The sequence below is a fragment of the Vipera berus genome (assembly GCF_964194415.1).
Source record: "Vipera berus genome assembly, chromosome: 13".
Lineage (NCBI taxonomy): Eukaryota > Metazoa > Chordata > Lepidosauria > Squamata > Viperidae > Vipera > Vipera berus.
In genome coordinates, this window is record NC_138216.1 from 111,231 (window position 1) to 126,695 (window position 15,465).

The 15,465-nt window shown below is 53.0% G+C and overlaps 2 protein-coding genes across 5 annotated transcripts; both read right to left on the minus strand.

Annotated features, from left to right (window-relative positions):
* Positions 1 to 631: 631 nt before the first annotated feature.
* On the minus strand, positions 632 to 10,239 carry AXIN1 (axin 1). Of its 4 annotated transcripts, none has more exons than XM_081338337.1 (10): positions 8,787 to 10,239; positions 6,979 to 7,119; positions 6,506 to 6,602; positions 5,608 to 5,745; positions 4,790 to 5,310; positions 4,109 to 4,285; positions 3,156 to 3,395; positions 2,141 to 2,308; positions 1,576 to 1,684; positions 632 to 1,228 (listed from the first exon to the last, which is right to left on the minus strand). In XM_081338337.1, exons 1-10 carry the CDS (start codon positions 9,680 to 9,682, stop codon positions 1,076 to 1,078), a joined length of 2,640 nt encoding a protein of 879 aa, XP_081194463.1. In that variant the 5' UTR covers positions 9,683 to 10,239; the 3' UTR covers positions 632 to 1,075. The 4 variants fall into 4 exon arrangements, 3 of the variants coding, with proteins under 3 accessions (XP_081194463.1, XP_081194464.1, XP_081194465.1); XM_081338339.1 differs by having other exon boundaries at positions 1,096 to 1,228; positions 1,553 to 1,684; XR_014027808.1 differs by lacking the exon at positions 632 to 1,228 and adding an exon at positions 2,924 to 3,056 and having other exon boundaries at positions 1,553 to 1,684.
* A 1,867-nt stretch (positions 10,240 to 12,106) lies between these two features.
* On the minus strand, positions 12,107 to 15,464 carry MRPL28 (mitochondrial ribosomal protein L28). Its single transcript, XM_081338463.1, has 5 exons — positions 13,699 to 15,464; positions 13,427 to 13,579; positions 13,127 to 13,261; positions 12,711 to 12,797; positions 12,107 to 12,423 (listed from the first exon to the last, which is right to left on the minus strand). Exons 1-5 carry the CDS (start codon positions 14,218 to 14,220, stop codon positions 12,352 to 12,354), a joined length of 969 nt encoding a protein of 322 aa, XP_081194589.1. The 5' UTR covers positions 14,221 to 15,464; the 3' UTR covers positions 12,107 to 12,351.
* Position 15,465: the final 1 nt, after the last annotated feature.

A 15,465-nucleotide genomic window follows, 5' to 3' on the forward strand; every position in this document is an offset into this window, starting at 1 on the left:
GTTGCCTCTGCCTTTCTAGACTGCTGAGATCCTCAAAGAACCACAGCTGGATGGGATGAATCCACCAGAGGCCAGGGAGGAGTTATAAATCCTGCTGGCCCCGCCTGAGCCTCACTTTCTACAGGAGCCCCCCCCCAGCATCATAAACAATATGACCTTGACTGTCAAAAGAAGATTCTGTGAAAGTCATGTTTTTCAAGCCGTGCAGTACATATAACCCTGAAAATAATCAGTTACTTGCCAATATGCATTTCTACCCTATGGTCCCTCTCAAATACTTTCCGGAGCTGGCTCCTTCCGTGTATACCAGTCCGCTCTAGTCCCTTCCCTCACCTTGCCCTTCCACACAAAAGCTCTGCAAAAGAATCCACAGGTAGAAGGAAAGGCAGCTGGTTGGTTCAGTGTCTAACGAGCCACAAACATTTCTGACATAACTATCCAAACTCAGCAGAGTTTCAGCCTTTCAGTCACAGGCTCAGAGGTCTCCTGGTCTGCACCTACCAGGAAGGTCAAATTGCTCCAAACTCTCAGAAGTCAACCCTCACTTGGCAACTGGCCAATCCTCTCCTCCCCTTCCCTTGAGAACCAAGTACTCTGCAAAAGCCCTGCATGCACACATACACCCAGAAACCATTGGAACATAGGCCTTTATTCCATTGTTGTACCTTTGAAAAGATCAATTGTACAAGTCAGCATGTGAAAAAAAGTTCCAGAACTGCCAGCCATTTGCTCAGCCACTGAGGCCTGAGCCTAGTTTAGAAAATGTACATATCTACAACTGAACCCTTCAGAAAAAGGGAAATGAAGATCCGGCTCCAGCCGGGCACTACACATTAAAATGTCCATCCAATGTGGAACACAATCCGAGCCCAGGAAAGCCAGAACCTGACTCAGGGAGGGAACAAGCATGAGGTTGGAAGGCACTCGGTGACATTCGCAAAGGACGGGTGCTGGTGGGGGCTGCTCCATCTCCTCTGCCATGGATACGTGGAGCCCAGGTTGTGTGTGTGTGTGTGTGTGTATCTACCATTGGGGGAGGGGGAGAACAGTGAAACAGGAGGGAGAAGCACACAGTTCAGCAAGGAGAAGAGACATCTACTTCTGCCATAAGCCCACTCTCTCCCCCTCCAGCTGCCGAATGGCAAGAAAATGAGAGAGCAAGGCATGGGGTGGCCCTAAGCATCTTGGAGTCTTCCTCTGCCCCTCGGCAGCATCTGAACAGGAAGACCTATTAGGGAACATAACAGCAGAACAAGGTGCAACGCTTATCAAGTAGGCCCCATTCCAAGCCTATGAAAAATGCAAATCAGAGCCTTGTTCATTCTGCCTCCTCTCATATAGGGGTCTCCAGCTTATGGCTTGGCCCACCATCCTGTGGCTGTAATATTGCAAACCAGGTATCATCTCAAAGACAGCCTTTGGTGCAGCTTCTGTCAATAGCTGTGTAATGTTCTAACGCAGCAAGCTGAGGATCCTACATGGTGTGGAGAAAGTTGTGACTTCCTCAGGGAAGGCAAGCAGAGCGCTGTGGCTGCCAGGCCTTTTGGCTCACCCAGGTTAATCAATCTTCTCTACCTTCCCAATTATCTTCTCTTCAAAGATGGGCAGGACCGCATCCTCCTCTTGAACTTCTTCAAACACAACTCCACAGTCAAACTCATCACTGACTTTCTTGAAGTAATACCTTTAAAACAGGGATGGGAGGGCAATTCAGAGGAGAAGGTTTTGCCACCAAGAGACCATCACAAGCAGGCCAGCTGGGAGATGCTTCTAGGGGGCTATTGCAAATCCATCAAGGACTGTCTAAAAAGCACCAAAGCTACAGTGATGACCCCAGTCCAGATATCTAGCCTATCAGAGCCCCGTTTTTCTTCTTTGTCTTTGTACTTGTTTGAGAAAACTACTTCTCAACTTCTGTTAACCAAGTAGATTGCATAGACGATTTGTATTTTCAATTCTCATCCTGGCTTTTTGAGAGGGAAAACACTGAGCCCTAACCCAGGTAACCCCCAGTTCATCCAAGGTGAGTCTCCAGTCCCCAAGAGCTGATGCTTTGCTCTGGGCTGAAGGAGGACTTGAGGGAAGCCCAGAGGAATGGGTGCATGCCGACCTCCCGTGCCAGTTCCCTGCCCATTCTTACCTGTAATTCCCTTTCTTGGTCAGCAACTCCTTGAACTGACCCAGCGTGACCACCCGGCCTTTGACAAGGGTGCGGTAGGGGATCGGCTCCCCGCAGAAGTAATACGCCACCACAATATTCTCACAGGGCTGGGAGAAACTGTTGCCCGCTTTCTTGGGTGCCTTCATTCTAGGAGGCCAAACAGAGAGGAGGTCCTTCGCTTGCAGACCTGCCTGGCTGTCTCAGCAAGGGAGGCCCCCCTCAGCAAGAGCAGCCGGCCACCAATGAGGGCAGGTGGGGAAACAGCTGCACCAAAGGGGGCTCAGGACTGGGGAGGGGAAAGAAGCTGCAAAACGCAATTTGCCCGAAGAGCAATCTCCAACCACCAGGCCAGCCTGGGGAGGACAGACTGGATTCCAGAAAAGAGGGAGGAGCCAAAGAACCTCAAAACAGACGAGAGGCCCAGGTTGGAAACGGTGACTGCATTCAGCACTGTCACCAAACTGCCCTGACAGAAGAATGGCCATCCTGGATAACACCATGAATATATCGGAAGAACGTGGACCTTAGATAATTCTCTTATTTTACCCTTAATTTCTCTGATCGGGGATCCATCTCAGTGGCCTTCCTGACTACAAACCAAGCCTATCCAGCCTCAAAAGCTTGGGAGAGGGGAATGGGGGGGGTGAGGAGAGAAGAATATCGGAAGCTCCTCTGGTAGCGAAGAGGAAGGGCTTTCCCACCATAGCTACAGCCGAGGGCGGAGAGAAAGCGACCAACCAGTCCCTCTTCCCAGCCTCTCACCTTCTGGCTTCCTGGCCCTCCAAAGTCGCAGGGGAGATCCCTGGGCCAGGAGGCAGCAGAGAGATGGCCTGGGACACGCAGCAGCAGGGGGCGCTCCTCATGTTCCCGGCGCTGAAGTGGGCCTGGCCCAGCTCTACCCTCAAAAGGCCCAGGGGAGAGTGAGGGGTTCCTAGGATAAGCCAGAGCTCCAGCACTACCGAAGGGGCTCCCCCTTCCCTCCCTCCTGCTTTACCTCTGTTTGGCAGCTGGTTTGCTGGTTCTCTTCTCCTCCTCCTCCAGCCGCCGTCGGGCTTCCTCCAGCTGTGTCAGAGGGTTGGGAGCAGGGTTAGGGGGCATGGTTGGGTCCTGGATGAAAGGGTGGGACGGCTGCACAACATTCCGGAATGAGACCCAGGGGTGCACAGCCATAGGGCGATCAACGGGAACCGGGCGGGATGGCTCGTGAGCCAGTTGCTTCTTTGTACCCGATGAGCTTCAAAGAAAACAAACAAGAAATTGACGGAGTGTCCCAGGACAACTGCAGCACACCACAGATAACAGAAATAAATAAAGCAGAACTGCTGGATAAAGAATCCTAAACTCCGGCTGCCTGTCAGAAGGGGGCTGCCTTGCCATCCCCCGAGTTCCCGAACCCAAGGCAGACAGCAGCAGCAGGTGCTTCTGTCTCTTCTTCCACTTGACGAGAAGACGTCCTCCCCACTCAAGACATGGGAGGCGGCGGGGGGGGGGGGGCAGGGATCTGCAAAGGGTCTGCAGTGTACTTTGTGGAGGCTTCCAAGGACTCCCCCAAGAGAAGCTGAGAGGAGGATGAATCTGAGAGCTGGTTCTCTTCTTTCTACCTCCTGCAGTACAGAGCAAGCCCATCCCTCCAGAGCCCAGTCTGGGCAATAACAAATGCCAGAAATCAAGCAATACAGCCTGTTCTTTGCTGAAGCATCTGGGAAGAGGAGGCTACGGCACCTCGTTTGCTGCTCCGGTGGTGGGTCGGGGTGGAGGAATCAAGCAGCAGGGAGGCAGCCCAGAGCTGCTGTTCTGCCAACCTGAGTCCCAGCACCAGACGCTCATTTCACCTTTTCCCCCAGACGGCGCCTTCACCACAGCCTCACAGCCACATGCAGACTTGCCACCTCTACCATTTGCCAACATTGGGGTTCCATGTGTCTTTCCCCTCCTGACCCCACTCACCCATGGGTAGTCTTCCGGTGCCTGCTGATTTCCTTTTCGCCTTCTATGATCCACTGCATGATCTTCTGGTTCCTTTCCAGGTCTTCTGGAGAGCCAGGCACATCGTGGCTGGCGCCGTCATTTTTCCCAGGGTCAGACTTCTTGGCACTCCGCTTGGACAGCAAGCCAGCTTTCCCACTAGCCAGAAGAGGAGAGAGAAGCAAGATCTTCCTCTCGTTGCTTCTCCCAAAGCACGGGAAGAAACAGACATTCCTGGGGCCAGCCTGGCCTTGACTCTGCTGCACTCTGGTTCTCACAATAGCACACCAGCTCTGCCCTGAGAAGCTGAGGGCAACTTCTGCACCCCCACCCCCTCTTGCAGGTCTTCAGCTAAGACGGAAGCAGCATGACCCCACACACAAGAGCAGAGGGGCTTAAACCTCTTGTCTGGGTCTCTCGTTCTTCCACTCTGCAGCTGCTGATCTCAAGGACTCTAGTGGAGTGCCGAGGGGCTGAAATCACGCCCATCCTCAGCCTTGGAAACTCCCTGGAACACTTTGGACCAGCAAGTTCTCTCAGCCCCCACCTACCTCACAAGGTTGTTGTTAAGAGGGATAAAATGAAGGGAGATATCCATTTAAGCTGCCTCAAACTCCTAGAGAAAGATGAAATATAAATCTAACAAATAATGGCCAAATTCACCTGTAGGCCATGACATCCAGAGGACCCGAGGCCAGGCCCATGTTCTCCCCATAGGCCCGCGACTTGGTGGCGCAGCTGTGAGGATCCACACTCCAGGCGAAAGGGCCCTGCATACGCTGGCCGGTTGTCTCCTCCATTGTCTCCTTGGCCTTCAGACCACCATGGTGATGGACCACGTGGTGATACACATGCTTGTGGTGGTAAAGATTGGCGGTCTCCAGCTTCAGCCCCGACTTGCTGGCATGCTTGCCGTGGCCCAGCGGGACAGACCCAATCAGGCCATGTAGTTTGCCGACAAGCCCGCTGTCCGGAGATCGGGGTTTGGGGGATTGGCAGCCGGGGGTTTTCATCACCCGTTGCACGTGCTCATCCAGAATGCTCTCGGGGTTCTCTTCGTGAGCATCGTGCGCCTGGAGCTCAGCATAGCGGGGGGCAAAGTGGGGCAAGAGCTGCGGGGGGGGCAGCTTGTGGCTCATGAGGGACGAACCCAAGGGGAGGTCTGCATCTTCCCCTTCTTCCTCCTGTCACAAGACACAGTCAGGTCAGGGCACAACGCAACACGGGCAGAGGACCCAGAGGAGGTGGCAAAGGCCTGAAGCCCAGGGAGAGGATGGCAGCTCCCATCACCCAGCAACAAGGGGATTCAGCAGAGTCAGTCACTTCGAAAATAAGCAAGGCCTCCCATCCAGGGCAATGGCTCTGGATTTTCAGGCCCAGCTCCTCCTTTCCCCACCCCACCTGGCTTCTCTGGAGTCCCCAGGCAGCTGCCCCTCTCCTCCGAGAACTGGGGGCATGGCAAAGGCAGCAGCTCCACTCACGGCTCGGACACGCTTCAGGCGCTCCTCCAGCTTGGCCTCTGCTTCCCGGTCCCTCAATACTTCCTCCAGGCGGTTGATCAGTTCGGCAGCAAATTTCTGGGGTTCAACGTGGATGTCCTTTGGCATTCGGTAAGTACGCTGCACGAAAGAAGCACCAGTGTGCAAAGCGACCTGGCCCTCCTCCCTCCCAGTCTTAGGATCAGGGGATTGTTTTCCTCTTGATCTTTGTGCTGAGGCAGAAAAATGGCCTTTCTCATTCTGCCTGGTCCCATCGACTCCCCTGCACGGAAGCCTCTCCGGAGCGGTAATGGCCAGCTCATCATTTCCTCCCATCTGCTTCTGAGGCCTTGCCAGCTGTTGCTCAAAGCCACCAGCCTCCCAGAAATTTACTCCCAAGCAGCAGGAACTTCTCAGACACTGGGAAGTTTCCACAAAGGGGCTGAAATGAGGGGCATCGGCTGACCTGTGCCTTGCCTGTAAGAACTTGCTTGGGGACAGAAATTTCCAGAGACAGAGAGCAGAAGTCACTGGTCGGATAATCGCCAAAACTCCCTCCCCACTCCAAGTGGACACATGAGACTCCAGGCACACCAACGGACTCCACCAAGACAACCCATAAGCTTCCTCTGGCACCAACAAAAAATCCAGGCAGATTATTTTTTTTGGCAGGTGGGAGGTCAGGTTTGGAGGGGCTAACTGCACCAGCTGGGAAGGGCCTGTGGGGGAGAAAAAGGGGCTCCAAGGTGGGAAGCAACTTTCTAACTGGGTTGGACTCAGTCTGGCTCTGTGCCCTCAGGCCCCAAACCACCTGCTTGTTCCTTGCTAGAGGCCAGGAAAGGAAGACCCTCGGAAACATAGCCTCCACCCCCCCACCCCCAGAGCGCTCTCGCCCCCTTACTGGAATGTGAGGTAGTGGCACACGTCCATTTGCTTTGGCACTTTCTTGCATCTCTCTGCGATGCTGTTTGCGCAGCCGGTAAGGGGGAACCCCGTCTCTGCCGTAAGGAAGCCACAAGGCATAAGCTAAAGGCTGCTCGGTGGAGAGCCCGAACCCCCGTTCAGCAGCCCCAGAGCTCTTCTGCCCAAGCAGCACCTTCCTCCCACTTGCTCAGGACAGGAAGTCCCACCAGGAGCTTGGCCCCCTCCCATCGCAAATGCCCTCCCTCCATTATCTTACCAGCTCCTGTAACGCTCTGTTTCCAGACCGGTAGGGGGCCAGGAGAGATTTTTATAAGCAATACAGTTGCCTTTCTAAAGATGGCTGCTGCGGGCATGGGCCCAGGTTTAGAAGAACTGCTGGAAGGACTGAAAATCTGCTCCCAGAGACACCCTCCCACCTTCCATTCCACTCCCCCCTTCCCAAGTACTCACAGGCTGCTATCAGTCAGTGACATGGTGTCAGCGTCACTGGACATGCTGTGCTGCTCACTGTCATTGGCGCTGGTGGCTGGTGCCAGGGCATAGCCGGTGTTGACATAATACGGATGCCCTGCCTCTCTCCAAGGCCCAGACCTGCCAAGAGAAAACCAAGCAATGCCCAGAACCCCACAGCACTTACATCCATGCTGGGAAGACTGTCGCCAACAAAATCCATTCATGCCGACCAGTATGTCAGGGGAGGGCAAAACAGAGTCACCTTGGATCACAAGATGGGTGGCAAATAAATGGGATGGATGGATGGAAGGAAGGAAGGAAGGAAGGGCAAGTGTCCACATTATAAACCGATCTTCCAAACATTATGATGTCCCCACTAAAGACGTCTCATTTTTTTTAAGCATGTAAGACTTTTATGGAGTCCTTGGTACTTTCTAAGTTTAGTCGTTTGCTTGAAATGTTTCACTACCTAACAAGGTAACAACATCAGTGCAAGTGTGGGGTTTACTGGCTTGCCTCCACTTACTTGACTGATGTTGCCTAGTTGGGTAATGAAACACCTGCAACCAGACTCAGAAAAGAGCAAAAACTATTGTAAAAGGTGCAGTAATGTTTACAAAATTTTGTAATTGTCTTTACTGGGTCTCTTAAATATTATACAAAAGCAAAAAGAGTTACTGACAGTTTTACAAAATTGAGCTTGGCGGAGCCTGAATCTCCAACAGGGGGGTCTTTGAATGAGAAGGAGAATGGCTTTTCTGAGCAAGACGTAAGAAACATCTTTCTGATTGATTCTGAGGATTTCCTCATCTTTGCCCTATGAAATCCTTGTCCAGAATGATTCAACCTTTTGTGTAAAGAACTCCAGCACCTGTAAGCATTTTCTCATGTAAATAAAATAACCACCAAAAAACATTTCCTCCTTTTCTCAGCCCTTCAGCTGCCTTTTAACTCGGAGGAAAAAGGGCTGTCACCCAAATCCTGATATATACTGTAACACATATTTGGTATTAGATGAATTTTATTTCAGATCTCTAGTGTGTTTAATTTTTGCAAGGGAAAAAGGGAATTTTGGCAAAGAAAAAAAAAAGAAACTTATAGTCTCTAGGCAGTTGGGAGAAATCTGGAGTTTGCCCTTTTTTAGAAAATTAGCTTGATAACATCCAAGAGAAAACAGGGAGATTTAAATTGAAAGCCAACTCAGAACTAGAAGTAGGGATGAGGAGATTTCGAGCTGCATTTTTAGTCATTATTAACCCTCTTTATCTATTTTCTGTGTTGTCTTCTTACACAATTCACCTTGTATGTTGACTTTAATAAACTCCTTGGTTTGGGTAAACTCTCTCTTTGTGAAGTGAGAGGCAGAAACAGGTACAAAAGCTGGACTACCTAGCTCAAAACTCCCTAGTCACCTATGTCTTAAAAAGGAAGCAGTTGTCTGTCTGCAGCCAGAGGCCTTGCATTATAACCCTGCAATAAAATTCCTTGCCCTTCGCTTGCTTGACCTGACATCCCAAAGAAGGCACCAGGATGCCTGGATGACTAAAAACAAACAGAGTGAGCTTCATGGTTCAAGAGTGTCCCAGCTGCAAAGGTGAACTGCTTTCTGGCAGCCAGGATGGTCAGTCTGGACTGAGAAGACAAACAGATGGTCTGACAGATGTGCACCTACAGTATTCTCCCCACCTCCCAGCTGCAAGCACCTTCGCCTCCTCTCCTGCAACAACACTGCAGCCCCCAGCGCCTGCAGCCAGATGGACAAAAGCAGACTGTAAACAAAGGCATCCTTGGACTGTGGCTCTCACCTGAACTCCCTCCCCTCGCTGTAATGCCTGATCCTGGGGCCTGGCTGGGTGGCTGTCTCCAGAAGAAGCTTCTGGGTGAATCTGCTGGACGAGGCAGACTCCGGATCAGTTGCCATCTGCCCCTCCTCTCTTTCTGTGATGTCTTGGTCACATTTCCACTCCTCATCCTCGTTCAAGGTGGGCAGGTACCCAGGCAGGCCCTTCCCCGTCCCAGACCCTGAACTCTGATCGCTGTGCACTTTGGGGCTCTCCCCACCTGTCCTCGTGTACTCCAAATAAATATCCGACTTCAGGAACAAGGGGTAGGTATTCTCCTCAATCATGGACTGGATTTCCATCTGCGCCTGGTCAAACATGGCCGGGTCAATAAGTTGCTTCAGAACACAGTCTTTGATGAAGCTTTTAGTGGCTGGCTTGACCTGCCGGGATACGATTCCGTTATTGTCAAGAATGTATTTCTTGTAAATGGCTTTGGCCAGCTTTAACCTTTTCTCCTCGTTGGAATCGCAGGGCGCCAGCTTCCGGAAGCCGCTGCAGGCAAACCAGAAGTCCAGCAAATCTACGCAGCTCTCCTGTTTCAGAAAGGTCCGGAAAAGGTGGATGCCGTCTTGATCGTCCAGCAAGGAGTGTAAGGACTCTGCCCATCGCAAGTAAGGCGGCGTCGGGGAAGCGCTGCCCTCCGGCTCATAGCCCAGATCCAGGTCCGGACGCCGCGGGGTGGCGGTGATCGTCTCGGCTTTCCCTCCGTCGCCCTTCCCGGCAGAAAAGCCGTGGCCGGCGGGCCGCGGGTCCGCGGAAACGAGGTCGCCCTCTTCCCCGGGGACCGGGGGCCTGGGCGCGTCCTCGGTGAAGCCGCCACCGAGGTCCAGCGGGAAGCCTTTCTCCTGCGCGCTCATCTCGCGGACGGGAACCGGCCGTCCCGGCGGCGGCCCGGCTCAGCGCGCCAGCAGGAGCGGGGAGCTCCGGCTGCAACCGCGGGGAAGGCCCGCCAGAGGCGAGAAGGGGCGCTCCTCCCGCGGCCGTCGCAGAAGCCGCCCGGGCGACCCGCTCCCCGCCACCCCAGGCCGGGCCCGCCGCTCGCGCCAGACCGAGGCCGAAGCCGCCGCGCCGCCTGCTCCTTTTGTCCGCCCGGCCGGCGAGAGCGGCGGCGGCGGCGGCGGCGGTCAGGCCGCGCACGTGGGGTCGCGCCCGGATCCCCCGCGGACGGGGAGGGAGACGGGACGAGGCCCGGGACGCTCAGCAGAGTGCGGCGCGTAGGCGCCGCGGCCCAGGCGAAGCTGAGACGGGAGCGGCGCGAGAAGGCGCCGGGCGCCGGCCCCCCATGGCCCCTGGAGCGCTGCCCGCCCGGCCCGGCCCGGCCCAGCTCAGCTCAGCCGACGCTCGGCAGCGCCTCGCCCTCGCGTCCGCCCTTCCGCGGGGAGCGGCGGCCCAGCAGCGCCCCCGGCGGCCAGGAGGTGGAAGCGGCGGCGGCGGCGGCCGGGCGGGTGGGAGCCAAGGGAGGAAAACCTTCCGCGATTTCCCTGTGGCTCCGCGGCGGTAACTGGGCGGGATGGTTGGTGGGCAGCCGCTTAAGCCGCCCAAGGGGCCCCCGCAGTCCTAGGCTGCCTCCATAGAGGGACAGCATCCAGCTCACAGGAAGTTGATACTACCTCATACTGCACTAGTAAGACCACACCTGGAATCCTATGTCCAGTTTTGGTCACAACAATTCAAAAAAAGATGTGACACTAGAAAGCGCAGAGAAGAACAACAGAAATTATTAGGGGGGATAGGATGGACAGCTTCAGGAACTGGGTATGTCTAGAGTAGACTGAGGAACAGGAAGATTTGGGTGACATAACACTCTTCCAATATTTAAAAGACTGTCACAGGGAAGAGGGGAGATCATCCTATTCTCCAAAGCCCCAGAGGGCAGTACAAGAAGTAACAGGTGGAAGATCATTAAAGAGAAATCCAACCTAGATCTAAGGAGAAATTTTCTGACAGAACGATCAGTGGGTTTGCCTCCAAAAGTTGTGGGGGCTCCATCACTGGAAGCGTTTAAGAAGAGATTGGACAGCCACTTGTCTGGATTGGTATAAGGCCATCTCCTACTTGAGCAGGGGGTTGGACTATAAGATCTCCAAGGTTCCTTTCAATTGTGTTCATATTGTTACTATTACATTGACTAATTTTGATTAAAAAATTCCGACAACTGATCCAAGCACTACTCAAGCTTACTCCAGTGTCACTTGGGAATGAACAAGCTTTTATTTCGTCTGAACAGGAATCCATCTCAATGGCCTTTCTGACCAGAAACCTAGCCTATCCAGCCTCAGAAGCTTGAAGAGAGGATTGGGGTGGGGGGAGTTAGAAACTTGTCTACACTGCCAAAATATTATGTGTTGCTTCTGCCAGCCAAGGAGGGGCTTTCCCACCATGGACAGAGAGAATACCAACCGGTCCCTCATCCCAGCCTCTCATCTTTCTCTTCTGGCTTCCTGGCCTTCCAAACCCGCAGGGGAGATCCCTGGGCCAGGAGGCAGCGTGCAAATGGCCTGGGGCACGCAGAACTGGAGCAGCGGCAAGGGGCGCTCAAGTTCCCAGCACTGTTTTCTCTGGCAGGCTCTACCCTCAAAAGGCAGCTCAGTGGGGCCCAGGGAAGAGTGAGGGGTTCCTGACATAAGCCAGAGCGCCAGCACTACCAAAGTGGCTCCTTCCCTCCTTCCTGCTTACCTCTGTTTGGCAGCTGTCTTGCCAGTTCTCTCCTCCTCCTCCTCCAACCGTTGTAGAGGATTGGGAGCAGGGTTGGGTCCTGGATGAAAGGGTGGGACAGCTGCACAACATTCCAGATTGAGACCCAGGGGTGCACAGCCATAAAGCAATCAATAGGAAATGGACGGTGTAGCTCGTGAACCAGTTGCTTCTTTGTACCAACACATTCTTTGTTCCATTGGTAGATTAGTGGCTACATTAATAATTGTGTAAATGTGCCCTTTCAGTAATAGAAGCTATTATTCTTTTCCTCTTTCTGCCCTGCTTTAAGTCTCTTGCACAGACAGAAACTATTCAAAAAAGAAGGTGATTTGTTTACTTCAGGGGCAGTGACTTTGTTCATGTTGTTTTATAATGCAAATACTTGCTTCTCTGGCCAAAAAGCAGGAAAATGACATGTCCATGAGAGCCACTGGTCCCATCCCCGTCTTTTTACAAAGATGGCTACTGAGGGACCATTGTGTCAATTACCCACTTTACTTGATGTCCAGGCTAAGATCTAAAGTGCCAAAGCAAGTTGCAGGTACAAAGTCTCAGCAGATGAAGACAAAAACACAGTCTTGGCAGCAGATGAAACAAGTCTTCTTTATTGGTGCTGGGTAATAAGCATAGTGAAAAAGGGGATAATGCAGTTCAGGATTGCTCGCTCTCCCAAATGCCAAATAACAAGAAAGACCTTTATCAATCCATTCCTCTGATTCACTAATTAGGCCTAAGAAAGCTTCTTGGTATTCAGTCCTGCTGTATTTGACATTCATGGGAGAAACCAAAGAGAGCAGAACATTCTCAAAGCTCTGTTAACTTTTCCTTGTTAAGCCTTCTGCTGTTTTTGGAGGTGTAGGATCAGTTCTTCTGCATAAACTCTGAACAGGGGAACAGGGTCCTAGGAAAATACAAATACAAAGGGTGAGTCTTACAACTGCCCTTGATTTCAACTAACAGCACCTCATGAGGACTGGTCTCAGCCTGACTGAGGGACTCCTGAAAGCTCTCATTCTCAAAAGATATACTGAATCAATGGAAAGAAATGCAATTGAGAATGCAACTGGTTATTGGTTATGAGTAGGTAGATATTCTATCTAGGCAGATGTTGCACGATCAAGGAAGTGCAAGGACTAGCCTGCCAACATCACTGGCACAATCCCTTTGTGATGTGGTTAAGCCATGTACCTTCTTCTCCAGGACTCTCTGCTTCTCCACAGCTTCCTCCAAACTCAGTCCAATCCATTCAGCCTCTTCTTCTGGAATGACAAACTCCTGTAGGCAAAGTTCAGATTGTTAAACTGCAGCACAGAAACTTACTGAGAAGCCAGATAGCTATGATTATGGAAAAAGTGCAGATATGGGTAAACATATGAGGAAAATCTCTAGCAGGGGAAGCTACATGCCAACACAATAGACTATTGGAACGGAAGCTCTTTTCCAAGAAATGTGTAACTGTATCCAAAAGTTACAAAGATAGCACTTCCCTCTCCATTATTCTCTTGCACAATACCTGTTCCCAAGAACAGATGGTGAAAAAAATGCACCCTGCAGCAAGAAATCACCCATAGGCCTCCCTAGACGCTCTTGTAAAGGAGAGTCACCTTGTATTTGTTATAAACAGCCTCCCTCTTGGCTGGATCATCTGGGTGGAGAGAAGGGTCCTTGCGTGCCAGTCTCAAAAGCAAAGTGCGCTTCAGGTCCATGCCCAATTTGGAACACAACTCAGACTTTGGGGTCTGTAAATGGAAAAGATGAAACGCTACTGTGTACCTTATGTCTTAGAGGTGGCCCTGTGGGCAACCACAACCCCATCGGTCAGAGGAGGACCTGCACAGTCTCAAGTTGTTGCCACCATGCACTGACCAGAGCTGGGAAGGAAAGTTCCAAAACCAGCTGCAAACCTTTAAGATGTAGAAGTCAAAGCCGAAAGCTTTGTCAATCTGCTCCAGCGTCCTCATGGTGACAGCAATTCTCAACTTCTTGTCTAGGATCTCGCTGTAGAATTCACGATTGAAAATCTGCGGCTTCCACACCTTCTTCAACCGCTTCGAGAGCTGAAAGCACCAAGGAAGGAGATGGAGCCAGGGAGGCAAGGCGCAGGAGTACACACACCCCCCCCCAGCAGAGGGGCAAGCGCCCCCGGTCTGCTCCAAGCGGAGGCCCGTGGACCCACCTTGTCGTCGTGGGCGTAGCGGTAGCCCGTCACCCAGCCCTCGCCGCCCCACAGCCCCTCCTGGCTCTCGGGAGGGAAGTAGACGGGCACCGGCACCACCTGCTGCCGCACGCCCTCCAGGGGCCCCGGGCGGCGCACGTACTCGCCGGCGGGCGGCCTCCAGTGGACGGCAGGGGGCGGCGCGGCGGCGTCCTCGCGCAAGGCCCGCAGGTAGTGGGGCGGCAGCCGGGCGAGGATGCCGCGCTGCAAGCGCAGCGAGTCCCACAACCGCGGCGGCACCTTGTGCAGCGGCATAGCGCGCGGATCCACGCCGGAAGCGGCTGACTCGGCCGGCCGGCCGGCCGCCGCTTCCGCCCGCGTCTCGTTGGTACGCAGCCCAGCCGGAAGGGGACGGCGGGCAGCTCCCTTTCCGGGAGGGTTCCCGTCTTTGTCCGAGAGAGCCCCGCTCCTCTCCCCGTGGTCTTCCGGGGCGTTTGGTCGCAACTTGCCTGTGGCCTCGCCCGGGCGCCTCCCGCCGGCCATCCAAGCAGGACGGGCAGGGACTCGCGGCCGCAGATCCGCGCGATCCCTTTGCCCTCCAGAAATGCTTCCTGCCCATCCAGGCAACAGGCGACTGTTACACCGATGTGCCCCCTCCCACCCCCTCGCCTCGCTTGCTTAGATGAACCGCTTCCACTAGACCCGCTCTGGCTGACGAGTCCTTTTCCCTTTTAACCAACGCAAGCGTTATTTTTAATTGAGCTGAAAATACTTTAATTAAAGATGTGAAAGGAAGCTGCTCCTTTTAAAAAAGCTTTAAAATGCCACAGATGGTTCGATGGAATGTAAATAATAGGATATTGCGACCAGCAGTTGATAGAGCTTTTCCTGAGACGATGATATATCCGTGTTTGCATTTTTAATTTAAAATTAAGTTGAATTTTCTTTATCCGCTGCAGTGATTCCACATCGACCCTGAACCAAGGCTCTTTTAAGTGCAAGTTAACACAAGGACAGGCGAATGACCCCAGGGCTCCCTAGAGGCTACAAAAACAGCGCGGGGTGGGGGGGTGGGGATGGGTCTGACAGGCAGCACCAGCTACTTTGTCCCTCAGAGCTGGAGACTGTTCAGAGACCTGATTCTTCTGCCTTCGGAAACGGGCTCCGTTGCTATACAGAGAAAATTTGACCCAATCCTGGGCCACCCTGGCCAAGGATTCCTACATTTGCTGCCCTCTACCCACCCAGAAAGGGAGTCTGTGCTTGAAAAAAGAACTTACCGGGAGTCTTCGTGTATCAATAAAGTGCTATTCATACCTGAGTGCAAACACGGCAGTCCAGGATGTGTGGCACTCTTTTCTGAGAAGAAAGCTCTTTCCTAACCTATTTTCATTGGCCAATGGTTTCACGTCTGGAGGCAAGGTGGTGGATGCAGGGCAGAAGTGGTGGGGCTTGGATAGTGATCCTGCATCCACCATGGATGCTCCTGCCTTCAGTCCCCCTGAATTGCCTTAATCCCCAGCCATTATCTGGGCTCCAGAAGGACCTATTTCCTTTCTGCTCATTACTCCCAAGTGTGCCACGAGATGAAGCTACATTTCCCAAGGTTCAGAAAGGCCCCAGTTCTATCAGACAACCTCCTCTTCAGCCAGATATTGCACTGCCTGGCTGCCTTCATTTTCATCCAGCACACCAGAAGGAAAGGGTTTTTTTCCCCCCACATTCCTCCTGCCAAATTAAGTGGATCCATTGGGAGGGAGTCTGGCTGCATCAGCCCCTCCTTTTCCA